General features: G+C 38.8%; 1 protein-coding gene across 2 annotated transcripts in view; it reads right to left on the reverse strand.

The window, feature by feature from the left end:
• Positions 1-17,206, reverse strand: part of COL24A1 (collagen type XXIV alpha 1 chain) — a 400,055-nt gene that overhangs the window by 245,706 nt on the left and 137,143 nt on the right. For both annotated transcript variants that reach the window (XM_075557916.1, XM_075557926.1), the window contains exons 15-19: positions 13,396-13,449; positions 13,274-13,318; positions 12,986-13,039; positions 12,674-12,727; positions 5,927-5,980 (exon numbers count right to left, since the gene is read on the reverse strand). In XM_075557916.1, the coding sequence (XP_075414031.1) occupies positions 5,927-5,980; positions 12,674-12,727; positions 12,986-13,039; positions 13,274-13,318; positions 13,396-13,449 (261 nt within the window). The remainder of the gene's footprint in view (positions 1-5,926; positions 5,981-12,673; positions 12,728-12,985; positions 13,040-13,273; positions 13,319-13,395; positions 13,450-17,206) is intronic.

Raw genomic sequence — 17,206 nt, forward strand, 5'->3', positions numbered from 1 at the left:
TCGATATATTTTTATTATATGAAAGAACCAGCACGGAAAAGAAATTTAATCTTTTGTTTTAAAGAATGTGTATTAAAATTCTTTTATCTTAGGATATCTCTTATGTTCCTGTAAAGAGTTAATGCTCATATATATTTACTGCTTTTTTAATAGTAATTAAAAAATTTGCCTAGAACTAGTAAAACATTAAGAATCAGTGGAAAAAACATTTCAAAGTGGTTTGAAATTCCATTTGTTCACATTGTTTTTAATGATAAACAGATCTCTTCAGTGCCGACGGAAAATACTCAGAGTCAATGACTAAAAATGTAAGAATGTTTTGTATGACTATAAAGATATACCTGAGCTTCCAGACTAGAAGTCACTAGTGAAAAATGGCAGCCACATTTAACCAGCTTCATTGGTAGAGTAGATGAAAACTGATATTATGTTATTCATTTGAAGAATGTCAACATTTCCAATCACTCACAAATTTTCCATGACACCCCAGATTCTTCAAATAGAGACTTATTGTATTAGTTTTAGATATATGTTTAGTGTCAAAATGTAAACATCACGGACCGTTTATATTTCATTTATTAGGTGGAGTAACATGCTTTTTAAGTCTTTCTCTAAAAACAGGTTTGATACTTGGAAAATGTTGTAGAAAATCAATAATAGATCTCAAATGTAGGAAACCATTAAGATCTTGCTCTCAAAATTCATTCCAATCGAGTCAATGCCGATTCATCATGACCCTATAGGACCCAGAAGAACTGCCACTGTCAGTTTCTAAGACTATGGTTCTCTGTTGGAGCAAAAAGGCCTCTCTTTCTTCCATAGAGCAGCTGGTGCCTTTGAACCTCCGACCTTGAGGTTAGCAGCCCAATGTGCAACCACTATGCCACAGAGATCCTACAGGAAACAAACTAACATTCAGAAATCAAATCTTCAGACACATGAACAACAGTCCATTAGTGAATACAATGGTAGCTAAAATTCGATTCACAGAAGCCATAGAAAAATGAGCTTGATAGGAAAAATTTTTAACAAGAAATGTACACAGGCTACATGAAGAAAAAAAAATCAAGATCCTTGAATAATGCAATCATAGATTTGAACAATGAAAGGTATCCAGTTCGTAGATAGATGACTATTTTTTAAAAATTATAAAGATGCTAGTGTTTCCTAAATTAGTGTATAAATGTAAGACACCCCTCTCAAAATTACAATCAACTTTTTAAATGACTGTAGAGAGAAAAACCAGTATGCAAGGATAGTCAGAAAAAAAAATGAGGGAGACAAGTTTAGAGGAATTCTAGTCTTACCACACATTAAAATAATCCAAAAAATGTCTATCATTAAAATCGAAATTAGAATAAATTTTTTGGGCATTAATAGGCACTGAAATACTATAGAAAAGCCCATGCCACAGACTAAGAACTATGTATATTTAGTACATGATGCACTGAAGTAAAGACAATTTTTAAATAAATAATTCTGGAACACTTCATTAGCCATTTGGAAAAAGGTGAAACTATAATTATACACTATAAAATTCACAATAAAGACTCCTCAGGTATCAGATAGCAATGTGTGATAAAGGAAACCAATCAAGTACTAGAAAGAAATATAGGTGAATTCTTTTATAACCTGGACAGAAGAAAAATTTGTCTGAAAAAATTAAAAAACCTACATTCAAAGAAAACTTGGAAAAATAGGACTGTGAAGAGCTGCAACGCTTTTACAAGTACAAAAGCAATATTATAAATGACACAAAAGGACATATGTGAAACTAGAAAACACCTATCGCAGGTGGATAGTGAATGTCCATACCATGTAAAGATGCTTATGCCCACAGTCCAAAAGATCAATTTCTCAATAGGGCAAAAGACGTAACAATTCACATGAAAGACACGGAAGTGGCCTTAAACATAGGGAAAGATGTTCAGTCTCACTCATAATGGGAACTCCATGATTAAGAAACAATAAGAATGGAAACGGGTACATTTCCCTGGAAAAGAATTTGACAATATCTAACAAGAGTAGGTGGGGGAAAGATGAGGCTGCCTGCTCCCGTAGACTTACAGCCTTGGAAACCTTTGGACAATTCTATTCTCTTTAAAAGGTTGATGCTGTTGATTGTTTTTCTTTCTGGAAAGTGTTTTACCAGGAGCTGTTACTGCATTCCCCAGGGGGCACAGCAAGCAGCTGTCACCCTTGATCCTACAATGCGTTTCACACACTCTTTCTTCTCTAACTCCTTGATATCAGCTCCCCTTCCCCAGCAGGCCAACCGCACCGCCCTTCCTGTCTCTCTAGGGTCGTCCATCCTGGAGTCCATGCAGAAAAACATGCAACAGAAAATCAAGAGGACTGTCCCAAGGACAAATATAGCAGAGGCAAAAACCAATATAAAAAACATGGAAAATATTGACACTAGATCAGGCCCGAAGTGTATCAGAAGAGAGATTAAGTGAACAGGTTTTTACCGTTCAAGTCAGGTTGATTGATTCTGTCTTATGGGCTCATTATGAGTCAGAATCAACTTGAACAGCAGTGCGTTTGGTTTTATTTTTTAAGAAGAACATAAATAAATGTTTCTTTTCACCTAATAAGCACAAGCTTATTCACAGCAACAGCATTTTTAATTACACAATTCTGGAGACAACCTAAATTCCCACACTCATAGAAAATAGAGGAACAAAATAAACTATGATACTTTCACACAAGTACTATGCAACTATAAAACGGAATGAAGCAGTGCGTTATGCCCTCATATACCATCCTTTCCAGGAAATGTTGTTAAGTAAAACATAAATAGTCACAAAGTGCAGAAAAGGACCTACAGTGTGCAACATTTTGCTTAAGAAAAAAGCATAAATCAGAGAATACGTACCTACCAATTAAACAAATAGGAGCCCTGGTGGTGCATCGGATTAAGCATTGGGCTGCTAAGTGCAAAGTCAGTGGTTCATACTCACCCCTGCCTCTAACAGAGCATGCTGCTGCTGGCCACTATTGTAAAGGTTTACAGCTTGGGCAGCTTTGGGTGAAGTCTGACTCGGTTTTAAAGGGTCATTATGAGTTGGAATTGACTTGGTGGCAGTGGGGTTTGGGGGATGTATTGAGCAAATCAAACACACACGCATGAGCACACCCAGGATAAACCAGAAAGAATGAGATGGCTACCTCATGGGGTGTGTTAGCACTGACACCATGAATAAGAACAGGGGGACCCCCAAAGGCAGAGGGCTCTGCGGCCATACATTTCACTAAGGTGTTTTTTATACAGTTTTGTCTTTCAGAATAATTCTTGTGACTTCTCTACAAATCTGAAAGCATTTTAAAATAAAAAGGTTTCAGAAAAGAGTGTTTGCTTAACAGAGGTGTTCTTTTGTTATGAATTTCCTTTTGTTTTGATCTTAAAGAAAAAAATACTTATTTTTCCACACAGTGGCAGCTACTCAAGAGGCTTAGTACCTGACCTTCGCCTGTACGCTTTAACTGAATTTCTCATAGTAATAGTTAACAAGCATAACTGCAAAACATTTTTATGATGATGAAATCTTAGCAAAATATCTAAATAGCACATGTAACTACATCAGATAAGCTGTCTTTTCTGCGTTAGACATTGGTCGTTCACGCGTGCCCACCCTGCCCATCTTTGTCTCAGGCTCTTTGTACACTATAATCGGCTTTGAGGTCACTTTCACCTTGTACTGAGAATATAGTCCGATTTACCCCTTTCCTCCGCTGCAGTTCATGTGCAAGTTAAATGGTAACTGAAGAAAGTTCTCAATGAGCTTGATGGTGGTCTTCTTTCATCACTTCATTTCTAAAAGCCACTGATAGAACATGATCTCTGGGTCATACTGGAATGCACTGACTGGTAATAATTTTCCAAGGACAATAATTACTAGGGGCAGAAGGTAAGCATGCTATGATTTATTGTATCTTGGAAACACTTTCCATTAGGTAAAGTTAGAGAAAGGCCCTACTGTCATAAAGAAGAGAAAGATAAAATATAGATCTTTATTATTGCATTAAATATTTGGGGAGTCTTTAAAAGTATATTCCCCACCCCCAAAATTTCTAATTGAGTACTTCTGTTAGTATTCACCAATGTAAGCAGCTTGTCTTATTTTCCCTATGCTTCATAAGTGAGGCCAACATTTAACCAGTTGCGTAGATCTCCGATCTAGGATATAGACTTAATTTCTCTTCTCTTTACGTTCCACATCAATTCATAACCAGTCCTGTTGATTCCATATGTTCCTGTCTTTCTCTACTTCCATCACCCTACTCTAATATCCCACGAAGTTATGCCTAGATAAATAATCTCCATAAATTGTCTCCCTGCTTTTACACGCTGTTTCACGTGTTTCCTCAGAGTGACCTTTTGCAAGGATGAATTATACATACCATAGCATACCACTGCCCGGCTTAAAATATCTGATGGTTTCCCATTGCACTGAGTGAAATCCAGAGAGACCCAGGCCAGCACTGAGATGCTTACAACGCCGCTGCATCTTTAATCCCCTGGGGGTGCTGGGGGGGGGGGTGGGGAGCAACATGAAGGGGCATTCTGACAAGGTGGTGGCACAGGAGCTACCTTGTGCACTCGAGGCAGGGTACAATGTTTGGAATGATGATGGCACATCATAGAATTTCAACAACAACCACCAATAAACAAGGAACATCCTTAGAGGACCAAAGTCACCTGGATTTCAAGAAAGGAAAGAAAATGTTGTAAAACCTGAAGCAAGTGGTAGGAAACATTTAACAACATCCTTCCTAAGACAAATGCCACCTGTGCCAGCTGCAACCGTGGTTGTATACAATTTATGTTCGTAATAAAAATATAAAGGTCAACTATGTTCTAAATTATCAATATCAACAAGCAGGTAAATACCATTCATTCAAGGGAGGTTTTCATTAAGAAATTACTAAAGTGAAAGAATTTAGTTTCATATAAAGAGATACATTTGTGTTTACTAATCTAAGGTTGTAAGTACCCAAACCGTTTTTTTTTCTCTTTTCAGAATATTAGTAAAGTTACGTGTATTACTGTTTTGTAGCTTTTTAAAGTATAAATTTCCGATGTGTTTTTAAATTAGGCAGTAAGCAAGAATCGATATTTACGACAGAAACCAGCCAACTCTGAAAGACAGTCAGAGAAAGAAGATTTTACCGTTGTTAAGGAGAAGTTATTATTATAGCACCACTCCTGGAAATTATGCCAATGGCTCTGACACCATGGAGACCGCTCTGCTCTGATTTAGGCAGGAATGCTGAAGGTGATTCCCCATTCTAGGCTTGGCTGGTCAATCTGTGCTTGTGAATTAGATGTGGATGCATATTTATAGGTGTGCATTCTCATACATATATATGTTAGCTTCTATTCCTGAACTAAGTGAGCTTCAGACGCTTACCTGCTAGATGGTCTCTGGTTCATATGATTCAAATAGAACCCATGTTTGATCTCAGGAGCTGATGCTCCGTTCAATCATCCAGAGAAAATAAACAGTGCTCTAAATGAAGCATGACACTAGCTTGACATATGTGCTCCATGTATAACCATATGTATTCTAGATTATGACATTCAGTGATACAATATTCACATATAACAAGGGGTGGAAGCATGTTTGCATGACGCATCCTGTGGAGTGTGGGAGTGTGTGCTCCCTAAGATTCAATTTCAAACCCTGAGGATGTGTTATTAATTAAAAAAAAATAAATTACTTGTGATTTAATTAGGCCTAAAATATAGCTAAAACTATTTTCTACTTCTTTGGGATCAATTTTACATACCTCCTGGCATAATAGAATAAAGGGATCAAATCATTTACTTTGATATAAATATTAAAAAGAATATTCCTAGCAATAGAGTTTAACTTATACACGTTGCGTGTCAAATTTTACTATCATTCCACCCATATTTTACCTCTGGTCCAGGAGGGCCAGCTGGTCCTTGGGGTCCAGGGTCTCCTGTTTGGCCCTAAAATGGAGATGGAAAACAAGGATACATATTAACTTAATAAACAACAATTCTAAAAGGAATCACACATGTGGCAAGCAAGTAGTACTCACATTATTAGGTCAAAGTTGTAATAGTTCCAGAGAGACTTAAATAACTTATAAACATTATCGTGGAACACTTGCATAAATAAAGTGTTTATGAAAATAATATATACTTACTGAAAAGTCTTACATACAAATCAGTGAATTCAGCTGTCATCTAGAAATAAAATTGTGTGTGTGTGTGTGTGTGTGTTTAATCCAGACGTCTGACACACAAAGTTTGACTCAACCAGGAAGCGTGTTTTAGAAAAGTAACCCTTTTACTATCCAGCCTCCTAGGATAGAAGTTAATACTCTTTTCTCCTTAGGTATCAAAAGTGGATTCATGCAGTAAGACCCACCCGAATTTCAATTTATTTTTCTAATCAATAAAATGGAAACATTGACAAAAGTTCTAACGTGCTCTAAAGAAGACAATGTTTGCACATAGAAAGTACTCGAACAGTCACCAATTTTGATCCCTTCTTCGTATCTGCCCTACTGTCCCTAGATTTCCCCTGAGTGTTTTGCTTTTTTAACAAAAGTTTTGAAGATTTTGTTTCAATCTCTCTGAAGCCAGTTTATGAAATTCTTCTTAAGGATTGTGAATCAGGGCTGGAGAGGAACCGAACAGGTGAAGGAGTGGGCAGAGGGCCTGAATGTTCCGAGGACTGGCAATCCTCGCAAGAGAAGAGAAAGGACAGCAGGGGCGGCCGGTTCTGTGGTGCCGCCCTTGTTTGAACTTGTTGTTTCTGTCATCACACATTTCTCTACAAGCATTCATTTGATGTCAATAGGCTTCAAGTCCAATGAAAATTAGAAGACATATATGAAATTATCCACTTTCAAAGGACATTCTCCGTGTACACTACTAAACCCTTTCTCATAAACAGCTAACACAATTAACACAAAGTAATTATGAAAACACTTTTCCTCCCCTTTTCAAATAAGCAAAAACAGTGATCTCCCAGAATCAGTATTTAAGGGAGATATTTAAAAAATCATTTTTGGGGGCTCTTACAGCTCTTAAAACATCCCGTGCATCAATTGTATCAAGCATATTTGTACTTAGGTTGCCATCATCATTTTCTAAACATTTACTGTCTATTTGAGCCCTTGGTATCAGCTCCTCTTTTTCCCCTCTCGCTCCACCACCCCACCACCCACGTGATAAATTATAAATTATTTCATTTTCATATCTTACCCTGACCACTGTCTCCCTTCACTCACGCTTCTGGTGTCTGTCTCCCTGGAGCAGGTTATGCATCAATCCTTGTACTCAGTTACAATGTGGCACCCTCCCTTCTTTTCCCTGCTCTTTTGGTATGGCTAGTCCCATGTCTGTTCCTGAGGGGTTTATCTGTCCTGGATTCCATGTGCCGTGAGCTCTTATCTGTATCAGTGCACATGCTCCTGTCTAGCAAGAACTTAAAGGCAGGACTGGGGTGATGATGGTGCAGGGTGAGGAAGCCTCAAAGAACCAGAGGAATATTGTGTGTTTCATTAGTGCTCGACAGTGCCCTGGTTGACTCATCCCTTCCTTGTGACCCTTCTGTGAGGGAAAGTCATATTGTCTACAGATGGGTTTGGGGTCTCTGCTCTGACCTCTCTCATTCTCCACAATGTTTTTTCGGTCGTTTGTTTTGGGTCTTCTGATGCCTGATACCTGGTCCCATTGACACCTTGTGATCACACAGGCTGGGGTGCTTCTTCCACGTGGGCTATACTTCTATCCATCGCTTTGCTTCCTAGAGCTTTCCTCTCTTCCCTTTTACCTTCCTCCTGCACCACAATCAGGATTAGCCTTCTTCTCCCTCTTAGTAATTCCTCTCAGCTAGATTGCTGTTACTCCACCCCTAGGATCTCTATCGTCTCACATGAAAAAATACCTTTCTCAGAGAGATGGGGTTCTCTTTGGTGCCTTCTAGTGGCTATACTCAACCCAGTAGCTAAATTTTACTCACTTCCGTGAAGTGGAGGCCGACTCATAGGGACCCTGTAAAATAACGTAGAACTGCCCCTGGGCACATGGAGAGCCTGCATGGGGTTTCCGAGACTAACTCTTTATGAAAGCAAACTGGCCATCCATCTTCCAAGGACCAGCTAGTAGGTTTGAACTGCCGATTTTGCAGTTAGCAGCTCAGCACCAATCCACAGAAGGAAAATGATCAAATAATTAAAAACATAAAATCATTCCCCACCTTGAAAAACTTCACTTCGAAGGTTTTTTGTAATATCAGTCCACCAACAGAAAAACTATGTTTTCAAGGAGCTTTTAGAAAACAAAAACCTGAGTAATACTTAAGCAAACTTCTAAAAATGGCAAAATACTTATAGCTAAAACATGGGGGGGGGAACCAATATGTGACTCTATTATATTTTTTCTGTTCTTAAGGCAGGAGCTTTTCTTAACATCAGAAGGATAGTTTCCTCTATTTTTCTGAAACAGAGCAAAAGTTTCCCTAATCCAGAGTGCAAACCCCTCTGGAAGAGGACCTTCATCTTCATGCTGCTGCAATTGGGCTCCATCAAGTCAGCGTGCCCAGGGATCCAGGCACAACAGAACCGACCCTGCTCTGCCCACTGCTGCCATCCTCCTACCGTTATGATGTTAGGGTCCATTGTTGGCATCCCTGTGCCAGTCCATCTTAACGGTGGTCTTCTTTTTCGCTGGCCCTCTTTACCAGTCAAGATGGCCTTCTCTATGGACTGGAACCTCCTATTAATGTGTCCAATGTATGTGAGATGCAAGTTCCCTAACCTGTGTTCTAAGGAACATTCAGGCTGTACTTCTTCGGCCACAGATATGGTTACTCTTCTGGCAGTCCATGGTATTTTCAGTATTCTTGGAAAACATCATCATTCAGAGACATGGGTTCTTTTCTGGTCTCCTTTATTCGTTGTCCTTCCCATGTATACAAGGTGGTTTAAAAGACCACACCTTAGGGTACTCCAAGTGCTAGCTCTGCTCTTTAGAGGTCTTTTGGAGTAAATCATCCAAGGGCAGTAAGTTATTTGATTTCGGGACTGCTACCCTGAATGACACGAATTGTGGATCCAAGCAAAATAAAGTCCTTGAGAATTTCGGTATTTTCTCTGTTTACTTGACATTGCTTATTGCTCTCACTGTGAGGGTTTTTGCTTTCTTTTGGTTGAGATGTAACCAATATTGAAGTCTCTAGTGTTTCACCTTCATCAGTAAGCACTTCATGTTTCAGCAAGCAAGCTTGTGTCATTGTCCATGACTGGCTTTTAGTCTAATTCTTCTCATGCGAACGCCAAGTTCTCCTTCATAAGTCCATGTTCTTTCATTATTTTCTCAGCATGTGGACTACAGACGTGTGGTGAAAGGATACAATGCCAACACACACATTTCTTGATTTTAAATCATGTGCTATCTTTCCTTCTTTGGGGAGGGCTGGCTCTTGGTGTCTGTACAGGTCCTTCATGAACACAATTAACTAGCGTGTAGTTCCCATCCGTTGCCAGGCTATCCATTAAGATCCACACAGGGAAATGCCGTTGTCAACAAAACACCAGTAAACACCTTTCTAAGATTCTTTGTTTTTAATCAAGCTTCATTTGACAAGAGGAGTGACATCCTTCATTCCACACCTGCCTCTGAATCTGGCAGTTCCCTGTTGATAATTTACTGTAACCATTTTTCCATTATCTTCAGCAAATTTTACTTAGTGCAATATTAATGATATTGTTAGGTAATTCCCGAATTCCTTTGAATCACCTTTCTTTGGAATTGGGACACATATGGATTTCTTCAAGTCAGTTAGCCAGGTAGCTTCTGCCCAAAGTTCTTGACATAAATGACGAGTCCTTCCAGCAGCGCATCTGTTTGTTGAAAGATCTCAGTTGATGTTCCATCAACTCTTGGAGCCTGTTTTTCGCAATGCCTCCTGTGCAGCACTACTGATTCTCCATCATGTGCCACCTCTGAAACATACAGCACTCATTTCTTTTTTGGTACAGTGACTCTGTGCTTTACTTCTATTGTCCTTTGATGCTTTATGCATTGTACAATATTTTTCCTATAAAATACTTTAATATTGCAAATTGAGCCTGGGATTTGTGTTTAATTCTTTAAAAAATGTCAAACATGGTCTTCCCTTTTGGATTTCTAACTGTGTCTTCGCACACTTAATTTTAATGCATTGTTTTATCTTGCTGAAATACCCTTTGAAATCTTTCATTTAACTCTTATTATTTCTTGCATAATCAATTTTCAGATTGGAAAGGATCATCTTTCTCCCACAGAGTCTTATATTCCCAACTACTACAGATCTTGGACATCCTTGTTATATGGCTCAGTATCATTCTTCTTTTTTTTTTTTTACTTAGTATCATCCTTAATAAACAGAAACTACTATAGCAATTCTAATATTAATTGATTATGTATTTTGGAGTATTCTAAGATTCAGTTCCACAGCTTAACCCTAGGTACAACGAGAATTGGGTTAAACTGATGGGAGTCCAGGATGAAAACTTAGTAAAACCAAAGAGAAGCCTGTCTGTTCCCGTAAGCATTTACAACCTCAGAAACTCAAAGGAACAGTTCTAGTCTATGGGGTCTCTCCTGAGTCAGAATCAACTCCATGACAGTGAGTTGAAAACTGGATACAGAATGAGCCATCTCAGGATTAGGAAAGGGGATCTAGTACCATTAAGAAAAAGGCATTAAGTACCATTAAGAAAATTAAGAACCATTAAGTACCATAAAGAAAAAGTCAAAGGGAATTTATCGAGGTCTAGACAAAGACATGCATCTGCAAATATATATATGAGGATGGGGAAATAGATCTAAGTGTCTATATTTATAGGTTTGATATTAAGGTGGTGAAGGACCCTCAATGCATGAATACTTTCTATTATTAAATTGGCACTCTACGATGCTCACCCTCCGGACACAACTGCTGAAGCCAAAGCGGGTGAACAAGTAAATGTGGTGAAGAAAGCTAATGGTGCCCGGCTATCAAAAGAGATAGTGTCTGGGGTCTTTAAGGCTTGAAGATAAACAAGCGGCCATCTAGCCCAGAAGCAACAAAGCCCACATGGAAGAACACACCAGCTTGGGTGATCATGTGGTCCTGAAGGGATCAGTTATCAGGCATCAAAGAACAAAAAATCATGTCATTGGCTGCACACCTCCATGATACAATCGCTGAAGACAAACGGGTGCATAAGCAAATGTGGTGAGGAAAGCTGATGGTGCCTGGCTATCAAAAGAAATAGTATCTGGGGTCTTAAAGGCTTGAAGGTGAACAAGCGGACATCTAGCTCAGAAGCAACAAAGCCCACATGGAAGAAGCACACCAGCCTGTGTGATCACGAGGTGCCAAAGGGACCAGGTATAAGGCATCATGCGAAAAAAAAAAATATATATATATATATACCATAGTGAATGAAGGGGGAAGTGCAGAGTGGAGACCCAGAGCCCATTTGTTGGCCACTTGAGATCCCCTCATAGAGGGGTTTAGGAGAGGAAATAGGTCAGTCAGGGTGCGATGTAGTACCGATGAAGAACACAGCTTTCCCCCAGATCCTGGATGCTTCCTCCCCATAACTACCATGATCCTAATTTTACCTTGCAGGACCAGATAGGGCAGAGGCTGTACACTGGTGCATATGGGAGCTGGAGGCACAGGGAATCCAGGGTGGATGTCTCTCAGAAGGCCTATAATTGTGTGGTTAGTGAATTCTGTGTGGCCATGCAAAGAATTGTCTTACCCAGCTAAGAAGTGGAGCGTGCTATGGGCGAGATGGGTGGTGGCAGAACTGATAAGAAAACTAAGAGGGCAGAGCCATCTCTGATCTTAGTCTTATATGAATTGGCCATGGGCTGATGAGTTTGAGTCTCCTGCCCCCAGGACATTAGAGGAGGTCAGATGCTGCCCTTATTCCTTTTACAGCACATATCTTAATCTTTTATATAAATCATGCTATTTATCCAATATTTTATATATTTTGCTGGATTTTGCATTGAATCTGATAATGGTAGGAACCTTGGTGGTGTGATGGTTACACTTTGGGCTGCAAACCTCAAGGTTAGCAGTTCAAAGCCACCAGCAGCTTCAAGGGAGGAAGATGAGGCTTTCTACTCCCCCAAATATTTAGTCTCAGGTATGCACAATTGCAACTCTATCCTGTCCTATAGATCGCCAAGAGTCGAATAAACTTGGTTTTTATGATAATGGTGTTTTCCAATTACTTTGTACCCAATGATCATCAATATGAGAGTATGAATGATCCTTTTCCTTCTGAATTTTCCTTAATGACAAAGCTATTTGGAAAATATTATTTAAAGTACTTTAAATTCCTGGATTAATGCATGTCATTTCACTAAATTATCTGTCAACAATCTAAGGAAATAATACACACTAGCGAGTTAAGATTCCCATACACTCGACTCTGGCCTGAGATGAGGAGGTAGGAAGGTGAGGTCCAGGAGTCAATGAAATGTGAGCTCAGTGCTTGAGGAGTCAGTTATATTTTAGAGCAAATATCTCAAGGGTAGGCTTAAATTCGAACTCCAATATCCTATTAGCACCAACAACTTTTAAGACTCACGCTGTGGCATGCACTCAGTTAATCAGGAAAACAAAGTAAAGGTCAAACCTACTGAGGATCCCGGCTTGCCTCTCATTCCTGGAGGTCCTGGCAAACCGACGACTCCCTAAAAGTGGAGCAGAGCCCAGAAGGGAACAGCTATTATACCACGGAAGGCAGTGATGCCTTTATTTACACAGTAGTAAACATTCACATAAGTGGTCAAAGAACTTAGGAAATTGCTTTAAACAAAACATATAAACCAATACTGTCAGAACACGTCAACAAAATACATGGTTAAAATAATGAATACTTTTTCTTTTGAAGACAATACACATTCTCTGCTTTTTATGTATTGATATCCAAGTAATGGGAGAAAAGTTACCTTGTCTCCAGAATACCCCAATTCTCCCGGTTCTCCTGCCATGCCTTGTTCACCCTAGTACAATTCCATACAAAGACACTTTATCCACGGCAAACATGGCAATATTATGTAATAAAATATTCAGTATTAAATGATCTGGTTTTCCTACTCCTGAGAAAATTTAATAGAAACTTTATAATATAGATTAGACCTAGTAAATATAACCAAAATGTTTAACACATTATTTTGGCTCAAGAGAAGAAATGTGCTAAGAAATAATCTCTATGGTAATGTAAACATTTAAATCACCTTATCACCTTTGATTCCAGCCAGCCCCTTATTCCCTGAGAGACCCTAGAAGAAAAAAAGTGATGTTTGTGACACTATAAACACATTATGGGGAAATGTTCATTTTTCAAATAGAACCATACCATTGGGCCAGGAATTCCAGAAGGTCCAATTGATCCTACAAGCCCAACACTGCCCTGGAAAGCAGTAAGAAAGAAAGCACATTAAGCATCCACTAGGATGGAAAGACAATGTGATAAAGCTAATTCATTATTCAATGGAGCGATCGTTAGCTCAGTCATCTCCCCATAGCCCCATGGATGCCTTGCTACTCAGCTCTTCTTTTCCTCCCTCCATTTATGAATCATAACAACTTTCAAATCCGAGCCTAACGGTCTTATTTCTCGACGTCTTCTCCCACTCCTCGAGTCCACAGGAGGACCCTTCCCTCCTGGGATGCAGTCCAGGCCACCTCACTTGCACGCCCTCATCCACTAGAGAGTGTCTTAAAGACAAAGCGTATGCATCAGTGTCCTGCACCTGAGAAATGTTTACTAAACATCTTGTCAGCCTTCAATTTTTCTTTCACCCCTTTATTCAGCAAATATTTTTGAGCAGTTACTATGTTTTGGGCATTCTAGACATTTGATTTCATGATCTGAATTTATAGACTGAGACCATTTCCCATAATTTGAAGGGTAAAGTGAGTGGTGAAAAATAAACATTTTACTCTGGGCTTTTCTCATTCTTCCATCATTTGACACTTATTGAATATAATATAGAGCAGACACTGAACTTGCATCGAGAAAATAAAGACAAAGACAAAAAGGACATCATCGCTATTGTCAATTTTCTCAGTTCACTGATCCAAAGCAAGACTCCTCAAAGCAGAACTATAACTGCAATCCCCTCCAAGCATGAGCCTTAAATCAGCTCTTGTAATCTGGCATCTCTCCCTTTATCCTCTGAGACCATATTGGGCCAATCTTCCCTTTTATGATATCCACATGTTAAGGAATTTTAAAAGTTGTATTTTTGACATGCTGAAATTATTGCTTTAATAATCTCTGATGCTTCTCCAACCATTTCACTTAGTATCCAAATGCCTTAGAAAAGCATCGCAAATCCTACTTCCAGGTGTCACTAACCAGTTCGGTCTCATCTCCCTTCATTTTCTCCACCCCCTTCATGACCCTGTCTCTCAAATCAGATGGGCTCTCCGTTGTCCTTTGGGCCAAGCCTTTGAAAAGAGCTGCCATGCTGGCATGCCCCTCTATCCACGACACTAGACTCTGCTTGTCTCTCGACTTTGAACGTTCTGTGAGGTCAAAATGCGTCTATTCATTATGTTTTTAACTTCAAAGACCTACCAAAACAGCTGACACATCATTTTGAAATAAACAAGTAAAGACTAAATAGTTAACATGAATAAATAGAAAGTATTGAATTTAAAAGTAAATTTACAACATTGACCTCGAGAACTCCATCTCCCAACATAGCAGAGCATTTCTAATACACAACATTTACATGCAAATTTCAAAATGGAAAATATGACATCCTTATTTCTGGATGCATCCTAATGTCTGTAAAGTATAACTGAGATAAATATTTCCAACGTGTTTAATCCTGAAATATATGGGACTGTGAGAGAAGAAGGGTAATACTTTCCAACTTAATAGATATGTAATATTAATACATCATTGCTTGTAATTCTAAATTCTGTCAATAGGAAATAATTATTCTTATAATTACAGTGTTCAGTTTATCCACAGTTCAGCATGCTTCAAAGTTCATAGCTTAAAAACTTAAAATGGGCTCAAAAATACAATAAACATATGTTTGAAAATGAAATAGTAATGAACCATGTAAGTACAGAAAAAGTTACCTTACTTATAAGCATCTGTTTCTTTGGGTTCTGTTGTTTTTCTCATATATAAAATGATATTCTTAACTCTTATTTCAGTGAATAATCACTGTGCATAACTGCTGTCTTCAAAAGAATTTGTTTTGCAAACATTCTTCCCTTTTTTACATTTTAGTGATTCCTCAAGAAAAATCACAAAACAGTAATAGGAGATCTGAACAAAACCTACATCGTAAAGAAAAATCGCAGCCTTCTGAAATTGAGCCCTCCAGTTCTATAAAGGTTACCTGAAATTCTTCCAGCATTCCCCTACATACCACACTCCCGAAGCATGAGAAAATGGATCAGATAGAAGACATGCTTTCAAACACAGTAGCTTAGCTGAATATGCCTGGGACATAGCACCAGAGGCAGAAGAGCCTATCAGTAACAGCTACAAGTAACAGAGGACTTGGAGTCAAAGCAGTTCAAGACACAGAGCCCAAGAATCGATTGTTTATATAAAAGTGCGACCACTGGCAAAGTCCCAGGAGCATGACCAGTGACGTCAGTAGGAGTGTAGGAGAAAAGGACAGTGAGCCTGCATTGGACTTCATCACCACTCCATCCCACTCTGAGGCCACAATTACTGTCTCCAGTGTAGCTACCGAAACAACATGCAGATGAACGCAACAGGTCATGTAGAGAAAGCAATAGCATCTCTTGTCAGAGCCGCTACCTGCTGGAAAGGAGCACATGCGCGCGAATGCAGGGGCTTCAGTTCTGGGAAAGCAAACTATTACCAGGAAACATAAAGTTCTTCCTCATCTTCCCCATTACTTTCAGTTCTGCGCACCGTCTTCCACTGTGTCCCCACCCCCTCATAGTTCGTGGGCTATGATTCACCTATTCCCCTTTCCATTTCCTAACCTTCATTTCCCCTCTACTGTGCATTTGCTCACAACATTTTCCGTCAAACAGCCCTTTTCAACACAAAACTTAAAAGACTCTCCTTGCTGGAGCCTACTCTACCTCTCAGAGAGGATATAAACTGTTCCTTTCTCCTTGCATCTAACCCACAGGAATAACACTGTTAGCGAACCTTGACTTGTCTGATTTGTTGTGCACCAGTGTTGGATACAGCAAACGGCTTGCACTTGTCCAGTAACCTACAGGTTGTCAGTTTGAGACCAGCCAGTGCTTCAGTGGAACTTTAAAAGTCCTAGAGATGTGCTTCTATAAAAATGATAGCCAAGAAACTCTATAGAACACTTCTGTTGTCTGCATGAGGTATCTGTGTGTTGGAATAAATTCCAAGGGTTTGGATTGGTTTAGTTGTTACATAATAGATACTCACATGGTTTTGATTTTAAAGAAAATGGAGGTAATAATAATTGCACTATTTTAAGAAAACAGGAGTAATACAAATCAGTGATGATGGATTACATGAAGTATTACAGAGAATATTTTGGAGTCCAGTTTTCTTTCCACTATTAAGAAGACTACAAGTTTAACCCTAGAACTATCTATAAATCTACTATCGGCATTGGATTCTAAGGGAAACAGTATCCTTTGGAATAAATGAAATTTACTTGTACACAGTTTCTACAAAAGACTAGCTAAATCTTCTAAGACAGATAATATGCATTGTAAGGTATAATTTTTTAAAGGTGGTATAGTACAGTGATTAGAATTTTGAGTTTTGGGCTCAAGCTCTTAGAGCTAATTGATGTTGGGTTATTCTGGGAATTAAATAAAAAACACTTGCGAATATCACATAGAAATGACTAAATCTAAAAAAAAATGAAAGAAAGAAATGACTAAAACTGAGCTTTCTGAGCTACTGCTGCTGTTTCTGTGACCACCATGTAGATAAAAGTTTAAATATCTTTGTCCCACTCAGGTCTTCTGACCCTAAATGACATACTCTTGTCTTCCAAAGGTGATAAGCTAAAACTTGTTAGCTGAGTTTATTTTCATCCCAGTTCAGATAACTGAATTTCATTGTTTCTTTGACCACGTTGTCACTTTATGCCTTGGAGTGGCTGACGGTAGAGGCAAGATATTGAATAAGAAATCTGCGTCCAAATTTAAAATAAAAATATCGTGGC

Source organism: Tenrec ecaudatus, chromosome 1 (genome assembly GCF_050624435.1).
Source record: "Tenrec ecaudatus isolate mTenEca1 chromosome 1, mTenEca1.hap1, whole genome shotgun sequence".
NCBI lineage: Eukaryota > Metazoa > Chordata > Mammalia > Afrosoricida > Tenrecidae > Tenrec > Tenrec ecaudatus.